Below are 19,404 nucleotides of genomic sequence, written 5' to 3'. Positions count from 1 at the left end.
TTGAAGGAACTGGTGGAATCGACGGTTAAAGACCGCCAACTTTTGCAGCAGGTGGCGCAGCGTCTGGCGACCGTACCGGAGAGTAATGCAGAGGCTGACCAGAGGGTGATTCATGTGAGTCGGTGCTGGCAGAAACTAACCACAGAGGACGATGTGGAAGCTTACCTGACCACGTTTGAACGGACGGCGGAGCGGGAAAAGTGGCCAAAGGAGCGATGGGCCGACTTGCTTGCACCGTTTCTGGCAGGTGAGGCCCAAAAAGCCTACTTTGATCTTGAGCCTGAAGCAGCGCATGACTTTGATAAACTAAAAGCCGAGATCCTTGCCCGGCTGGGAGTGACGACGGCCGTGCGAGCACAGAGAGTTCATCAATGGACTTATCAGCCCGATAAACCACCGCGGTCACAGATGTTTGACCTCATTCACTTGACCAAGAAATGGCTACAGCCTGAGGTTTTGACGGCGCCAGAGATGGTACAAAGAATCGTTCTTGATAAATACCTAAGAGCTCTACCGCCATCTCTGAAGAGGTGGGTAAGCCATGGAAACCCCACGACAGCGGATCAGCTAGTGGATCTAGTGGAGCGTTATTCCTTGGCAGAAGGACTTATGGACGATGCTACACATCCTCGCTCTTCCCCTTCTCGACGAGGATCTGGTAAGACTGTTCCAGGGTCATGGGGAAAAGGAAAATATAAGGCAGTGGAGGAGGAAAACAGGACTGCTGGCCCTGTGAGGGCTAAGGTGCCAAACTATGGTCTTAGCAAGGGGCCCGTGAGGTGTTTCCGCTGCCAGGAGGTGGGCCACATTGCTGCAAACTGTCCATTAACTGCAGAACCGATGCAGTGCGATGTCACGGACTTTGAAAAACGCAGGGCTATGGTTGCACGGGTAGTGTGTGTTGCTGCATGTCAAGGCGATATGAAAAAACACCTGTGTGAAGTGTCCATTGATGGCAATACTGTTGTTGCACTATTAGACTCGGGAAGTGTGGTGACTCTGGTAAAGGCCAGTCTGGTAGCAGTCCCGATGGGACCGTCAGATAAATTTTCTGTGACATGTGTGCATGGAGACACCTGCTCGTACCTCACAACGGTCTCCTGCATTACTACGCCCTATGGGTCTGTGCATCATAAGGTGGGACTAGTACCAGCACTATTGCATGATATCATTTTGGGCAGGGATTTTCCCCACTTCTGGCAGTTGTGGGAGAACCAATTAGTACCCCAGGGTAGCCGCACGGATGATCCTTCTCCCACACCTTGTGTGGGCCCGGAGCCACTAGAGGATGCCCCACAAGAGGGTTCAGAGGAGGAATCCGCTGAAAACAACCCCCAGTTCCCCTTTTCAGTTCTGGCGGGTGATTCCGATGAACCCGGGGCAGAGGCGGACACGGGTGGCTGTCCCCATTCCTCTTGGCTGAATTTGGAAGTCCACAAAGATGACTTCCAAAGTGAGCAAATGAGAGATCCTACCCTTTCTCAGGCTAAAAAAAATGTTAAAATGATAAACGGGGTGCAGGTGGATGCAGGTACTAGGCTGTCTTACCCCTACATGGCACTGGAGAATGACTTTCTCTATCAGATAGAGAAGAAGGGGGATGACACAGTACAACGATTGGTTGTGCCGAGAGCCTACAGGCGGAGAGTGCTGGACCTGGCACACGGACACATGATGGGGGGACACCTGGGGGTCCAGAAAACTACCGAAAGGATATTACACTGTTTTGTTTGGCCCGGCATGCATCACGATATTCGCACCTATTGTGAGTCTTGTCCTGACTGCCAATTGTCTGCACCTAGGCCCCGTTTCTGTAGCCCCTTAGTACCTCTGCCTATCATCGAGATCCCATTTGAGAGAATTGGGATGGATTTAGTTGGACCCCTCCCCAAGTCTGCACGAGGACACCAGCACATCCTTGTCATCTTGGATTATGCCACTCGTTACCCCGAGGCCATCCCTTTGCGTAACACGGCCACCAAGACCATTGCCAAGGAGCTGGTCCATGTGTTTAGTCGGGTTGGTGTCCCAAAACAAATACTCACAGACCAAGGAACCCCCTTTATGTCTAAAGTAATGAAAGAACTCTGCAGGCTGTTACAAATAGCACAGTTACGCACCTCCGTGTATCACCCTCAAACGGACGGACTGGTCGAACGGTTTAACAAAACTTTGAAACAGATGCTCCGTAAGGCGATAGACAAGGACGGGAAGAACTGGGACTACTTACTCCCGTATTTGCTTTTTGCCATCCGGGAGGTGCCCCAGTCTTCCACCGGGTTCTCTCCTTTCGAGCTTCTGTACGCCCGACATCCCCGTGGACTGTTAGATGTCGCTAAAGAAACCTGGGAGGGACAGGTCACCCCGTTCAAAAGCGTAATAGACCATGTAACCCAAATGCAGGACCGTATTGCGGCGGTGATGCCCATCGTTAAAGAGCATATGATACAGGCTCAAGGAGCACAGAAAAGGATTTATGATAGGGGGGCCAAGATCCGTACTTTTGCACCCGGAGATAGGGTGTTGATCCTGGTCCCCACGGCAGAAAGCAAATTTCTGGCAAAGTGGCAAGGCCCCTTTGAAATTAAGGAACGGGTGGGTGAGGTAAACTACAAAGTGTACCAGGCTGGTAAAAGGAAGCCTGAACAGATTTATCACGTGAATCTGATAAAACCCTGGAAGGACCGTCCAGCTCTGTCAGCAGGTCTGGCCCTTCCGGTGTGCAAGCAGACCATACCGGATGTCGGGATTGCGGAGACGCTGTTAGAGCGGCAAAAGACAGACGTCAAGCAGTTTGTAATCAACAATCACGAGTTTTTCTCGGAAAAGCCCGGGCAGACCACTCTCATTAAACATGACATCATAACAGAGCCTGGGGTAACAGTTCAGGTAAAGCCCTACCGAATACCGGAAGCTCGGCGGGAAGCTGTCTCCCGAGAAGTGAAGACCATGTTAGAGTTAGGTGTAATCGAGGAATCGCATAGCGCCTGGTCGAGTCCGATTGTGTTAATACCGAAACCAGACGGCTCCATTAGATTCTGCAATGACTTCAGGAGATTAAATGCGGTCTCCAAATTTGATGCATACCCTATGCCACGGGTCGATGAATTAATAGATCGGCTTGGAAAAGCCCGGTATATCACGACCCTAGACTTAACGAAGGGCTATTGGCAGATCCCGCTAACAGAGGCCGCTAAAGAGAAAACTGCGTTTTCTACACCGGAAGGTTTATACCAGTATGTGTATATGCCGTTTGGACTACACGGGGCACCGGCAACCTTTCAAAGGTTGATGGACCGAGTCCTGAGGCCCCATAGGCAGTATGCTTCTGCGTATTTGGATGACATAGTCATTTACAGCCTGGACTGGGAGACGCACCTCCAGAAACTAGAGGCCGTGATTGAGGACCTGCGGGAGGCAGGCCTAACAGCAAACCCCAAGAAATGTCATATCGGGCTGGAAGAAGCCCGGTATTTGGGATACGTAATTGGGAGGGGAATTGTTAAACCCCAGATTGACAAGATACAAGCCATTCAGAAATGGCCGCAACCAGTCAACAAGAAGCAGGTGAGAGCGTTTTTAGGAATAGCCGGCTACTACCGACGGTTCATTCCCAATTTTGCGGCTACCGCTGTTCCCCTGACGGACCTTACCAAAGGGAAAGACTCTGTCATGATCAAATGGACCACGGCAGCCGAAGAAGCCTTCCATAACTTAAAACTAGCTCTTTGCTCTCAACCTGTGCTAATGACTCCTGACTTCCGCAGCGAGTTCGTGGTCCAAACGGACGCTTCTGATGCCGGTATAGGGGCTGTATTGTCACAACTGAAGGACGGAGAGGAACATCCGGTCCTTTATCTTAGTCGGAAACTTAATAAGCATGAACGCAACTATGCCATAGTGGAAAAAGAATGCTTAGCCATTAAGTGGGCTCTAGAGTCCCTTAAATATTACTTGATTGGTAGGAAGTTCCGGCTGATCACTGACCATGCCCCTCTCAAGTGGATGCACTTGAATAGGGAACGGAATGGCCGAGTGACCCGGTGGTTCCTTGCACTTCAGGCCCACCGTTTTACAGTGGAGCACCGCCCGGGGGTGCGGATGGGGAATGCTGATGCCCTGTCTCGTGTGCACTGTTTTGTGGGTGCTGTTGCTCAGCTGCAGTGGTCTGAGCAGAGGGGGGGGATATGTGAGACTCATGTGGGATTAGTGGATGAGGGCAGGTATATCTCACCCCGGTATCGGTCCTATGTGACTTAGCCTGGCCAGGATCACCTGGCTACTAATGGATTAATAGGAGGTGAAGGACGGAGGTAAAAGGAATCTGGGAAGTTGGGGGAGGGTCTCCATCTGGGAACACAGTAAGCCTGTCTGTGTAGGAGACACTTGTGAGGAGCAGTGCCTGATGTTTGTATGGTTTAGCTGGAAGGGAGAAGCCCTCCAGTTGGTAGTTAGGATAACACCGTGTATAGTTAGCGCCGGACAGGCAAGGATTTATTTTGTTGGTGTTTTTTTTTCTTTTTGTTTATGCTTCACTGCAATAAACCTGACCAAGCGTCAGTTACACCTTGAATTCGGCTGTCTGCCTGAGGTGAATACGTGCCCTTTGAACCCAGCAAAGGCGATCCCGGAGCGTGTTATCACAATATATATATATATATATATTTGCCTGAAATACACAGGAGATGTATTATCTTTAATTTCATGCCTTTTAGAAATCATTTAATTTTCAATAACAGTTAGTTTGACCAGGGGTGCCCAAACATTTGAATGCCACTGTATATACATACTGTATATATGCATACACAAATATATGCACTTACATGCCTTGGTATATGTCACGCTCCCCGGGTCCCGACGTCGTTTCTCACTCACCGCTCCTGTCCCCGGGTCTCCTGCCTCCAGCCACACGTCCTCCTCGGCACCGCTCCCTGCTCTGGCCTCCGGCACCCGGGCGTCACGCATGTCCATTAGGGCGCGCGCGCGGTCACTGACTTCCTCTTAAAGGCCCTGCACTCCCTAACAGGATATTACATCAGTCAGGGTCAGGTATATTAGGAGCTCCCTGCCTGGAGGGCGTCGCCTGTTCGTCAAGTTCTGCAAGCTAGGAGTCCAGGTCCCCATGTGCCTTGCCTGTGCTAACTCTGTCTCTTTCGTAGAGTCTGCTCTGTCTCCGTAACCGGCTCCTGAATCCGTGTTTGCCAAGAGGTCCTCCGGTGTCCGTCAGTGGGGAATCCCACCACCGTTACGTCTGCCTGTGCCTGTCTGTGATCCCCGGCTTCACCCGGCTGCCTCCCCGTCACATCCAGCTAACCCGGATGCCGTCTGAGCTTCCTAACCAGCACCCGTACCGGACTCTCTTAATTGTCTCCAAGAACATTGTGGCTCTAAAGACTCCGTTCTACCCGTTCCCTCAGGGACGCTATCCTGGTCCCGCTAGTACTCCGGCTACCGTGTACCTACGCCCTCTGGTGGGGTGACCGGACAGTCCCTGTATAGGGGTTAGCTCCAGGTTGCCTCACTGGGGGAGTCTGGTGCACGGCCCAGAGGATCCACCATCACCCGGACCTAACAGAACGAACAGGACATGGATCCCGCTGAAGCACTAGCATCCCAACTGGCCGGATTGCAGCAGGAGCTGGTACGTCAGCGAGAGACCCAATCCCGTATGTTGGCCTTCATGACATCAGTGGACACCCGCCTGAACACACTGCAATCCACAGCCACGTCCCTGTCCACTTCCGCCACATCCACGGCTTCCGTAGGGACAACTTCTGCGACCTCTCAACTGAGACTAGCCTCTCCGCCTCGGTTTACCGGGGACCCCAAGAACTGCCGTGGGTTCTTGAACCAGTGCTCGCTGCACTTCAAACTGCTCCCACATCTCTTCGCTTCCAACCAAGCTGAGGTTGCCTTCGTCATGTCTCATCTGGAGGGTGAAGCACTGGCATGGATGAACCCCTTGTGGGAGAGGGAAGATCCAGTAACCACCAACATCCAGGACTTCCTGCACACCTTCCGCACGGCGTTCGATGAACCCGGACGTGCTTCTTCATCCACCTCATCCCTCCTCAGGCTGCGCCAAGGAACTTTGACAGTTGGTCAGTATGCCATCCGCTTCCGCACGCTGGCATCTGAGTTGGGGTGGAACAATGAAGCCTTGACTGCCGCCTTCTGGGAGGGGCTTACCGGTCGTATCAAGGACGAGCTGGCCGGTCGAGACGTCCCCTCCACCTTGGACTCCCTGATCGCCCTCGCAACCCGGATAGACCTCCGCTTTCAAGAAAGGTCTAAGGAAATGTCCCGCGAGCGGCGCCCTGTAAGGCACTCCACTTCTCCACAGAAGCCTATCCTCTCCTCATCCGGGCTCCCTGGCTCCTCCATCCATGAGCCCATGGAGTCCATGCAAGTGGACCGGCTACGGTCCTCCGAGCAGCGTCGAGCGGAACGAGCCACCAAGGGTCTCTGCTTCTATTGTGGAGACAGCGCACACCAGGTGTGTGCCTGCCCAGCGAAACCGGGAAACTCCAAAGCCTAGGGTTGGTAGGAGAGGCCACCCTAGGTACTGGGAAGCTCTCTGACCCAGTGACATGGACTGTACAGGTGACAACAGGAGAAACCCGCTTCACGGCAGAGGCATATCTCGACTCCGGGGCAGCGGGTAACTTCATCCACCAGGCCACAGTTGACAAGTACCAGTTACCTGTCACCCCGCTGCAGACACCGCTTGTGATAGCCTCTGTGGATGGGAAACCCCTCTCTGATCCCGTCCTGTTCGTCACTAAACCTGTGAAACTGCGTATCGGTGCGCTACACACCGAAGAAATCGCCTTCTATGTTCTGCCACGCATGTCTCATCCGCTTCTGCTGGTTTTACCCTGGTTACGGGTACATGAACCTACGGTCAGCTGGCGTACTGGAGAAATCATCCGCTGGGGCCCGTCTTGTCATGAGAACTGCCTCCAGTCAGTCCAGCCCGTCAGTCGTCCTCCGGCCCCGGACTCCTTACCTGGTCTTCCTCCAGCCTATTGGTCCTTCGCGGATGTGTTCGATAAAAAGGAGTCGGAGGTATTACCTCCACATCGACCCTACGACTGTGCCATTGACCTTCTGCCGGGAACCACACCCCCTCGGGGACGGATATACCCTTTGTCCCCTGCTGAGACCCGGGCCATGTCTGAATACATCACCAAGAACCTGGCACGGGGGTTCATTCGAAGGTCCTCGTCCCCGGCTGGTGCGGGCTTCTTCTTCGTCAAGAAAAAAGAAGGCGACCTACGGCCCTGTATCGATTACCGGGGACTAAACCAGATCACAGTGAAAAACAAATACCCCCTGCCTCTCATTCCCGAACTCTTCGATCGGCTCCGGGGAGCCCGTATATTCACCAAATTGGATCTCCGTGGGGCTTACAACCTGGTTCGCATACGCTCCGGGGACGAGTGGAAGACCGCCTTCAACACCCGGGACGGGCACTATGAATATTGCGTGATGCCCTTTGGCCTTTGCAATGCTCCGGCAGTCTTCCAGGAGCTGGTGAACGACGTGTTCAGGGACCTCCTCTATGTCTGTGTAGTCGTATACCTGGACGACATCTTAATCTACTCCCCAGACCTACGTACCCACAGAGAGCACGTGCAAATCGTGCTACAGAGGCTGAGGAAGAATCGCTTATACGCCAAACACGAGAAGTGTGTGTTCGAACAATCATCCCTCCCCTTTTTGGGCTATGTAATATCGGACACCAGACTGCAGATGGATCCCGGGAAGGTCTCTGCTATCCTCGACTGGCCTCCTCCTTCGGGACTAAAAGCCATCCAACGTTTCCTCGGTTTTGCTAACTACTATCGCCAGTTCGTCCCTCACTTCTCGACCCTAACTGCTCCGCTCTCCGCCCTGACCAAGAAGGGGGCCAATCCGAAGGCTTGGACACCCGAGGCCGAAGCCGCCTTCTGCTCTCTGAAGCGGTCCTTTGCTTCTTCTCCCGTCCTTCACCGTCCTGAGTTGAACCGCCAATTCACCCTGGAGGTTGACGCCTCCTCCGCAGGGGCAGGAGCCGTACTTATGCAGAAATCCACCACCGGGAAGATGGTCACCTGCGGCTTCTACTCCAAGATCTTCTCAGCCCCAGAACGCAATTATACCATTGGTGATCGAGAGCTCCTGGCCGTTAAGATGGCGTTGGAGGAATGGCGATATCTCCTGGATGGAGCGGTTTACCCGGTGATCATCTATACTGACCACAAAAACCTGGAGTATATACGCTCCGCTCAAAGGCTGAATCCGCGCCAAGCACATTGGTCTCTCTTCTTCGCCAGGTTTGACTTTCAGCTACACTATCGGCCTGCGGACAAGAACGTACGGGCAGATGCCCTGTCTCGGTCCTTTGTTTCGGTAGACCAAGAGGAGGAGCCAAGCCAGCCCATCATCTGTCCTAGCAAGGTCATCCCGGTGGCTCCCGTCTCCCTGGCACAGATCCCTCCTGGGAAGACGTACGTCACGGAGTCCGACCGACTCAAGGTCCTCCAATGGGGACACTCCTCGAAAATGGCCGGACACGCCGGCCAGAAGAAAACCTGGGGCGTCATCGCCCGTCACTATTGGTGGCCGTCTCTTCGTACGGATGTCACCGCCTTCGTCTCTGCATGTTCCTCCTGTGCCCAGAACAAGACGCCTAAGCACCTGCCCTTTGGTCCTCTTCTCCCTCTGCCGACTCCTTCCATTCCATGGCAACACATAGCCATGGACTTTGTCACGGACTTGTCCTTGTCCTCCGGTCATACGGTCATCTGGGTCGTGGTGGACCGATTCTCGAAAATGGCTCATTTTGTTCCTATGGCCGGATTGCCCTCTGCTCAAGAGCTTGCGGACGCCTTCATACAGCACATCTTCCGGCTGCATGGCTTTCCTGCCCATATCGTGTCCGACAGAGGAACCCAATTCACCTCACGCTTCTGGAGGGCTCTCTGTGAACACCTGGGGGTGTCTCTGGACTTTTCCTCTGCCTACCACCCTCAGTCAAACGGACAAGTGGAACGAGTCAACCAGATCATGACCACCTTCCTTTGTCACTACGTCAATGTCCACCAGGACAACTGGTCCACGCTCCTTCCTTGGGCTGAATTCTCTCATAACCACCAGGTCAGCGAATCCACCTCCAGTTCTCCCTTCCATGTTGTCTATGGTCTCCAGCTTTCTGTGCCGTTACCAGTCTCTCCATCTTCCGATGTACTTGCAGCAGATGCCCTGGCCAGAGACTTCTCAGCTATATGGGCCTCAGTCAAGACCTCCCTGGGACATGCTGCTGCACGAATGAAGAAACATGCGGACAAGAGACGTCTTGATCCTCCTTGCTTCTCTCCTGGGGACTTGGTCTGGCTTGCCTCCAAGTACGTCCGACTCAAGATTCCTTCGTACAAGCTGGGTCCGCGGTACATCGGTCCCTTCAAGGTCCTCAGGAAGATCAACGAGGTGTCCTACAAGTTGCAGCTACCGCCCTCCATGCGGATACCCAACTCCTTCCATGTGTCCTTGCTGAAACCTGTTGTCCTCGGTCCCTTCTCCTCTGATGCCTGTCCTCCTCCTCCCATAGCTGATGATGACATCTATGCGGTAAGAGATATCGTGGCCATGAAGAACGTCAGGGGACGGCAGTACTTCCTGGTCGATTGGGCAGGTTATGGTCCCGAGGATAGGTCCTGGGAACCCCGGGAGAATGTGGGTACTCCTCTGATTCGTGCCTTTCTGTCCCGGTTGCGGGGAGGGGGGCCTGGGGGGGGGGTACTGTCACGCTCCCCGGGTCCTGACGTCGTTTCTCACTCACCGCTCCTGTCCCCGGATCTCCTGCCTCCAGCCACACGTCCTCCTCGGCACCGCTCCCTGCTCTGGCCTCCGGCACCCGGGTGTCACGCATGTGCATTAGGGCGCGCGCGGTCACTGACTTCCTCTTAAAGGCCCTGCACTCCCTAACAGGATATTACATCAGTCAGGGTCAGGTATATTAGGAGCTCCCTGCCTGGAGGGCGTCGCCTGTTAGTCAAGTTCTGCAAGCTAGGAGTCCAGGTCCCCATGTGCCTTGCCTGTGCTAACTCTGTCTCTTTCGTAGACTCTGCTCTGCCTCCGTAACCGGCTCCTGAATCCGGGTTTGCCAAGAGGTCCTCCGGTGTCCGTCAGCGGGGAATCCCACCACCGTTACGTCTGCCTGTGCCTGTCTGTGATCCCCGGCTTCACCCGGCTGCCTCCCCGTCACATCCAGCTAACCCGGATCCCGTCTGAGCTTCCTAACCAGCACCCGTACCGGACTCTCTTAATTGTCTCCAAGAACCTTGTGGCTCTAAAGACTCCGTTCTACCCATTCCCTGAGGGACGCTATCCCGGTCCCGCTAGTACTCCAGCTACTGTGTACCTAGGCCCTCTGGTGGGGTGACCGGACAGTCCCTGTATAGGGGTTAGCTCCAGGTTGCCTCACTGGGGGAGTCTGCACGGCCCAGAGGATCCACCATCACCCGGACCTAACAGTATACTATATATGAGGTTATTTATGGTTGACTGAGGAATGGTCTGGCACTGCACTTGGGCTTCCAAGGCAATAAGATCCACTGCTGGAGACTTTCTTTTGCAATGGCCAACCAATGACATCCCAGATGTACTCAATGGGAGATAAGTCCAGAGACATTGCAGGCCATGGTAGCAAGTTATGGCCATGCAGGATGCTAGCAGTAGCACGTGCAACATGAGAGATGGCATTGTCATGTTGAGAAAAGACTTCTTGGACACTTTCTTTCTTGATGTTGCACTTCGAATGTTAAAAAGTGAATATAAAGTACCATGGAGAAGTTTTAGTCAAAATATTAAGAATGCTTTAAAAAATATAATTTTTCCTTGTTTACTTTTATCAATGAAAAAATGCAAAATGAATGATCAAAAGAGAAATCTATATCACATTATTATTTGGTGTAACCATGCCTTGATTCCAAAACAGCATCAATTCTTGTAGGTGGAAATGCATACAGTTTTTCAAGGAACTCGTCAGGGAGGTTTTTCAATACATCTCATTTGGAACATATCATTTGTGGATGAAGGCCTGAGCTAATCCTTCTGTTTCTTCATGTATTCCAGATAGACTTGATAATATTGATCTCAGTGCTCTGTGGTGCTGTTATGGCCATCTTAATATATCTTCACCTCCAAGACGCCTTGTTTTTTTTATACTCAGTTTTGTTCTTAATATCTTTGTCTCCATTCTTCTGCATTCCAGTTCTTATGTTTTCATGCATTTGTGATTCTTTACAATTCTTCAATGAAAACCTTCTGGCCAGCCTTCTTCTTCGCCATATAATATGGAAAACAAATGCATCGTAATGCATGTCCTGGCTGGTGGCTCTCCTGACTCGAGCATGGCAGCATGTATGTCTATGTAGCTCACACACTAGGTTCGGGAGAGCCGGTAGCCAGGCAATGCATTGCAATGTGATCCTCATCCGTGCTATACTGCACTCAAACAGTAACTGTAGTTGATTCCTACTAGTGGCTGCCAGTTCTGAGCTGATGGCATTGCTGGACATCTTCTGATTTTAATGGCAAGTAAGCGTGGTCTATCTTTTATCAGCTACACCTTTTCCATCATCAAATCTTGTGTCTATAATCCTCAATATTGCCCATTTCTTGGTGCTTCTTTTAAAAAGAGCTTTGAACTTTTTGTCTGGGAAATAATTTGCTGCTGCAGTATAACTACCTTGTTACATGTTGCTAGTCTTGCCATGGTGTATGACCTGACAAGTAACTGTCTTCCACAACCTCACCTTTGTAGCAGAGTTTTTCTGTCTCTCACCCAGTTTTAAGTTAATGACTGTTACAACCTACATATGAAAATGATGATCATTATTACCTGTTTTTTTATAATTGGTTACTCATACAACTGACAATAATACTACAAATCTCTGACTTTGCCAAGTGTACATTGAAGAATTGATGCTGTTTTGGAGATGAAAGGTATTGATTTGCTTTAGATTTCACTATTGTTCATTCACTTTGATAATTTTTAATTAAAAAAATATTTGAAAGCTTCATTAACATGAAGCATTTTTCCACACTGGCCTAAATCATTTGCACAGTACTGTAGATATCTAATATATATAATGCATTGTTACTTTACAATTATTGTTGTATATACTTTTCATCTTTATATAGATACCTTTATTATATTTTTATTTCTAGTAATATATTATTCAGTGTTGGTGCAAACAGTGTGGTAGTACTTTGTGAAAAGTGTAAAATTGCATTTAAATACTTGAAATGTATCACAATCAAGTTTACAAATACTTATGTGATTATATAATATTGACTTCAACTATCATTTTATTTCTCAAAATCTATTACCTCTTCAGTGCTAAATTAATGATCAATACATTCAGTGTACAATGAAAAATGATTTTTATTTTGAATCATTTATATTGGATTTTTTTCCAATTGAATTTTTTTTAATAATTTATAGTATCACAACAAGAGTGACCCTTATTATTGCATAATGTGCTGCTGAAAGTTCCTATTGTAAACCCTGAACCTGTAGAGAACTTTTCAGTGGCAGTTCTGCCCTTAACCAAGCAGATTTTGGTGCTGATTTCTCTCATTTGTTTTCAGAAAACAGTAGCTTTCCTTAGCTAGAGAGGTTTCTTTGCAGGTGTTATGCACTTATTCCGGCTGGACAGGCTCTGCTCTCTTCCCCTATGGTCGCTATCCTCTGTTGTGCTCCACATTGGGCTTTGCAGGTTTGTTAAAATCTACTGCCTGGTACTGTATTGTACTTAGGATTTTCCAGAAAAGATTTTTCAACTATGACTGAACACACAATACATTATTGATAAATGTGGGATATTACCTTCAAATAGAGGGGACACTATCACCAGAAGCAGTATTACAATGACAGGTGATAGCTCTATGCACAGGATCCACCATTCACAAAAGGCAATGTCATAGCTGACCCTGCTCTTTCTCCATTCACAAAGACATACACACAAGCTCGCTAGATGCTTCAATACAAAATGTACAGCCAGTTTGATATTTGCAAGATTTCTGTTTTTTTAAATTATTTTTTTAATTAAAATTGCTTTATAAAAAATGACAAAAATAACATAAAAGCCTGAGTTAAACAATAGGTTACTTTCTGAATGTAACTTTCCTTTAATGTCCATTTACACTGCATGCATCATGCAGTGTAAATGGACTGCTGGTATCCAGTCTTAGTTCAGGTCAATGTTCTTGGCTCAAGAATATGACAGAAATTGAGGCAAAATGGGATTCATGGTATACTAGCAAGACTTTGTCCCCAATCGTAAACTTTAGGAAAAATATGCTTTTATGCCCAAGAGCTTCAACTTCTACCTATCTAATATTAATAGTCTATCCTAAAGATATGCAATCAATATTAAACATCTGCATAACCCCTTTAAAGATGGTACAACCAATTTAACGATGCCATTACAAGATTCCCCTGCATAATGTATAGGATATTCATGCACAGACACACTTTTAATTGCAGCACAATGGACTCCATGAATATAAGAGTACATGATGTATTCTACAGTATACAGTAGTTATAAATAAGCATGGCACATCTGTAAAAAGTGTACAAGTCCCATAAGCAGCAAAAAGAAATACTTGGCACTTAAATCAGTGACTTAATGACTATTTAGCGCTCACATTGTACAGCGGTGGACTCCACGACTGCATCACAGCGCCTCCTCTATCTGAAGCTTTTACAGACTTTGACTTTGCACACTGATGAAGGTCCATGGCGGATTGAAACGTCTGTGCTGTTTCTAGTCTAGATTTTTTAATACATAATCATTAATTCCCCAATTTGAATGCCACGTATTACTTCTTGTGTATTATACGGTAAATGCACAATACTTAGCAAACAATGTCAATACACATGAGTTGCCTGATGTAATGATAACTTGGTCAAAGTCACATCTTCTTCGTACCTATTGAGTAATGGGAGTTTCACTGACTTCTATGGGATGTGATTGTGCCAATAGTGATTAGCTTAAGGTGAATCTGTCAGTGGGATTAGTCCACCAGTGGTCCATATAGCTATATAGGTAATAGAAAGCTGAATAAAATGATACCTTCATATCTGCAAATCAATTTATTTTTCCAGAGAAATTTACATTTTACTTAAAATTTAAAGGAACTGTTGAGAACTATGCCCAGGCTATAGATCTCTCTGAAAGTGTCCCTCTAGAGTTTAATGTAAGTAAAAGGAGACATTACCAATGTGACATGTAATGATTGCCAGTCTGCTCTGCTGATCGCTATATAGAGCTGTGTGTGTTCATACCTAACAAGACAGCAGAGCTGAGTTTTATCTTAATACAAACACATCTGCAGTTGCAACTGTGCTCAAAAAGTAATGTCAGCTCGGCTGCACTTGATGATCCTACCAAACTTCCCGCCTGTGATAAGGAAGCTGAAGCACTATGAGTGAATAAGTGCAAATGTGTTTGTAATGAGACCATGCTCAGCTCTGCTGTACTATCTTAGACGAAATCACACTCAGCTCTGCAGTGAGATCTACAGAACAAGCAGACAGTCAACCATTACATGTCCCATAATGGAAACCAACGTTGGACTAGGGTGGGAAAGGTCCATCAGTAACATTGACTCTGGGGCCTTTAGGCAAATATTACATTACCCTCTTGCACATAAACAATGCTTCTATATAATAATAAGCTTGGTAGTTTGTAAGACAAATTGTGAGATATTGCTTTTGTCTTTAGATAGTGACTGAGATGTATTTAAAGAACTGATGCTCCTTTAGGTGGGTAAGTGGCTTACTCCTCACAGGATCACTTTGGGGAATTCACCTGTTTCTCTGAATGGCAGTCTGAGCCTGCTGGTAATGCGCCCTTTCATTTAAGATAAGCAATGACAATAGATTCTCAGGAAGATTTCTGTATGGCCCATAGATCTTAACAGCTTATTTTGTATTAAGAGAATTGTGGATTTGTCTGGACTAAGACAATGTATAGCGAAAATCAAGGTATCATTTTGTTCATCTTCCTATGACCTACATGCCTATATTGATGGCTTAGGAGAGTTGCTGACAAATTCCCTTAATCTCCTGACGCATAAATAATCTTAATTTGCTTTAGTGACATGATTTCCATCAAAGTTTTCATGACATAAGATGAAATTTTAGGTGATAAGATGTTTAGACAACTCCATCATTCAGCACCATCTCACTAGAGAGAAGCTAGGTCATTTTCCCTGCCAATGACATCAGAATCATATTATAACTCTGACTTTGAGGGGAGCAGTATATTCAGATGTTGATGATTTCCAATCAGAATTAAACAATGCTTTTGGGCAGTTCTTTAGTGCATTTACTTATGAAATCAAAGTTTGATATTTCACAGGATTATATAGTGCAAATCATAGGTCTGATCCATCAAGATGTTTACACCAGAATTCTGACATAAAACACCCTGAAATGTCACAAGTTGTGCAAACATTTTGTGATTTTGGCATTTTTTCACTTCTCTAAAGTGAGTGAAGCTGGGATGGCATAGTGTGCCCATCAAATTCATCATAAAGTGTGCCACCATAAATATACTTCAGTTGCTGAAGGAGGCGCTTGGCACTTGTAAGATGCGCCAAATTCATTAAGTGGTGCGCGCCTCTTAATAAATTAAATGCATCTCACTCTCCTACTTCTCTTCTTTAAGACTGATGTTCAAGACACCAGCCTTAATGAATTTTAGCACAATATCTTAATTTTGTAAACTGTATGTAAATCCATGTAATGTAACATTATCATATAGAGCAGACTTAAAATAATTGGTGCTAATGCACTAGATTCATGTATACAGTATATTATTCACTTGTGTACAGAGAACTTCAAGCCACTCTTGTGGAACAGCTCTAAATATGCATATTGTCCATGATGTTAGATATTCTGGATTTTGGGGCAGGAGTTTTTCTATGAAAAAATGCTAATAAAAATATTTCTCTACCACTATCAATATGACCATAAGTTACACACTATGAAGAAAAAGACATGGATCGCACATCCCAAAAATACAATGATCTAAAGCCGCTAGGAAAAAAATTAAATAGGACATGAGGTTCTTTTGTTACCATTCTGATCAGATTGTATTAAGCCCACTGCCACGTCACGGCAAACCTCTTGAGTGGGTCCCTAACCTGACCTTTTTGTGCGGCACTGTGCACTGACCACCGCCGCAGTGACAAAGCGCCAGCAGGGCGGGCGACCTGGTGCCTCACAGCACCCATGCTGCAAGGCGATGCCCCCAAGGCTCCAGGCCGTGCCGCCCCACTGACACGACACCACCACAACAGCAGCCACCACACAGCACCAGCACACAGTGAGAGGAGCTGTGCACTCACCTCCCACTGGCTCCCATATGTGGACTGGGAGTAAAAAGAAGGCTGACCCCTCTTGCAGTCTCCTGCTGATTAAAATCACCTGTGCCAAATGGGGAGAGTGCAGATCCAAACTTTTTTTTTTTTTTGCTTGGATCTGCACTCTCCCCATTTGGCACAGGTGATTTTAATCAGCAGGAGACTGCAAGAGGGGTTAGCCTTCTTTTTGCTCCCAGTCCACATATGGGAGCCAGTGGGAGGTGAGTGCACAGCTCCTCTCACTGTGTGCTGGTGCTGTGTGGTGGCTGCTGTTGTGGTGGTGTCGTGTCAGTGGGGCGGCGCGGCCTGGAGCCTTGGGGGCATCGCCTTGCAGCATGGGTGCTGTAAGGCACCAGGTCGCCCGCCCTGCTGGCGCTTTGTCGCTGCGGCGGTAGTCAGTGCACAGTGCCGCACAAAAAGGTCAGGTTAGGGACCCACTCAAGAGGTTTGCCATGACGTGGCAGTGGGCTTAATACAATCTGATCAGAATGGTAACAAAAGAACCTCATGTTCTATTTAATTTTTTGCCTAGCGGCTTTAGATCATTGTATTTTTGGGATGTGCGATCCATGTCTTTTTCTTCATAGTGTGGATGACCATAAGTTACTCCTTAGATATTTATGTGCAAGAAACAAGTAAAAGAAAAAAAAAATCACAGAAAAAATGCAGCCATATCTACAAACACCAAGATGAATTATTAGTGCACTGCAGGAAGCAGCAGGTCCCCATAATAAAGGTGGAGGCAGCAAAGGCGCAAAATACTAATGAAACAAGGTTTCTGAAATACCATGTGTGGCCAATAGTGCCTGTGAGTGGCGCTATTGCAGTCCGCTCACCCCCTTCGCATGACCCTGGGGTCCGTGACCTCTGATGTCCAGTGATGTTACATCAAATTTCTGTTGACCTGACATCACCGCGACCAGCCCCATTCTTCCTGAGTGACTGGGCTGTAGGTGGCATTTCACTGCTCATCACAGCCCAGCGTCATTCCTGATTGTGGTGCTCTGCAATGAAAGAGAAAACAGGAGCGATGCTGGGATGTGACGCTGGGCTGGGATGAGCGGTGAAACGCCGCCCACAGTCCAGTCACTTAGGAAGACTAGGGCACGCCTCAGTTGATGTGACATCACTGGACAGCAGAAGTCATGGAGTCCGGGGGGGTCACAGGAAGGGGGTGAGCGGACCACAATAGCGCCACTCACAGGCACTATTGGCAACACAAGGTATTTGAGAGAAACATTGTTTCTCAACATAATATCGATGTGGCCAGTAATGAAAAGGGGTGTACCTCGTCTTTAAAAATAGGGCTAAGGCTCTTGCCTATATACTCATGAGGAGAGACCTGTCAGTCTCAATGAGTGGGTGAGGAGAAGCTGGTTGGCCCACACTTTTTGGACTAGACACCTCATCTCCAGCCCCGGTTAAACTATATTTTCCTTAGAAGTACTGTAGCATTTGAGAATAATATGAGTATTTGTGATGAGGGAGACAGTATCTGAGTCATTCTGCTCGTAGATTGGGCAGCATTAATAATGTGACAGGTTCCCTTTCAATACATAAGGGTATTAGAAGTGTGGAAATGCCAATGAAAAATGTCAATATCAGTCAGTGGACACACAGCGTAGACCCAGCCATAATAGAAATAATATAGCCCCACGTGACTTTATTGCAGGATCTTTCATATTCCAACAAACGCCCTACTTTATCCTTTGACTATACCAGTGTTCTGTAAATCTGCTGATAAAAATCTTATAATTAGTCCCATTTCTGCATATATTGTTATTATATTCAGCGTTAGATGATAACAAAATGACCGTAGCTTCTTCTTCTGCACAAATCTTTTATCCTGTGCTGCCTGCTTCTCGTGACCTATTTTCAGCTCAGGTAGCCAAGTAAAATATGTTTCAGCATTTCTACACACCGAACATCCCCTGCCAGCTCAAACAACATCTAAATATATATACACGCAGCGAAGTATCATTTATACCAATGTCACAAATATGAAATGTAGAAAAATGAAGGAAATGAGATTTGGTGAATTCATTCATTCAGGATAATTCTTCTTCTGGTGTAGTAATGTGGGTGAATAGATGGAAATGATCAGTCCCGATGTTTACTATGACTCGGCCTATGTTGTACCTAGCTGCAGTCCATATGATGTCATTCACTTTAAGCCTAGACTGATTTTATCAATGGAAGCTTTCTACATGTCCTATTACCACAGTCTCGGCACAGGCAGCCTTCTAGACACATTGCCCGGCTCCAATGGCAATCCTTCTGCATGCATTGCATTAGCCATAGCAATCAGAGAATTAAACATACAGCCTTACCCTTTTTTTAAAGAATTGGAAGGCAGAACACTTCTTGACTGGAAATCCATTCATGTCTTTGTTGACCATTTTCCTCAATGGGAAGCACCCAGTATAAGATCCAGAGACAGACTCTTGCTTAGTCACTGCATCCGTCCTTCTGTGCATCCAATGTGATCACAATATGTATTCAGAGAGAAGGAAGATCAGTGAATTACAGACTTGCTTAGCCACGAGTTCCTGAATCCCTATCCTGATCCACTCATTCTGCACCAGTTACTGCTGCAGCCTTTTGCAGTCTGCAGTGAACAAGAAAGACTTTTAATCATTCATTAAATGCAGACATGCTAAACGCAGAATCACAGCAACTTGCTCTGCAACCCATAGGATGAAGGATGAAAATCTGAGCCATCCTGGGTCCTACATCAAGTGCTCATAGCCTTGCAAGTGTCATTGCTCCCTCCCAGAGCCTGGTTTTTACTGTTCCTCAGGTGACGTGATAGTCTGCTGTTACAGAGATGAGAGCGCTGATTCTTCAGCCTGCTGTTTTTTTTATTGCGTACTATCCATTGGGAATAGCGCAGACATAGTGAAAGAGCAGGAGATGGAAAGAACACAAAACTAATAAGGTGGCATGAAGTAAGGCCTCATAACATGCAATAACCTAGAGACT

At 47.6% G+C, this 19,404-nt stretch overlaps 1 protein-coding gene across 1 annotated transcript in view; it reads right to left on the bottom strand.

Moving 5' to 3' along the window:
* The window catches only part of SGK1 (serum/glucocorticoid regulated kinase 1), a 278,785-nt gene extending 259,650 nt beyond the window's left edge, over positions 1–19,135 (bottom strand). The window contains exon 1 of the mRNA XM_075339860.1: positions 18,753–19,135. Within this exon, the coding sequence (XP_075195975.1) occupies positions 18,753–18,899 (147 nt within the window). The 5' untranslated portion in view covers positions 18,900–19,135. The remainder of the gene's footprint in view (positions 1–18,752) is intronic.
* Positions 19,136–19,404: the final 269 nt, after the last annotated feature.

This window comes from Anomaloglossus baeobatrachus, chromosome 3 (assembly GCF_048569485.1).
Source record: "Anomaloglossus baeobatrachus isolate aAnoBae1 chromosome 3, aAnoBae1.hap1, whole genome shotgun sequence".
NCBI lineage: Eukaryota > Metazoa > Chordata > Amphibia > Anura > Aromobatidae > Anomaloglossus > Anomaloglossus baeobatrachus.
This window is presented reverse-complemented; position numbering and strand designations above follow the sequence as displayed.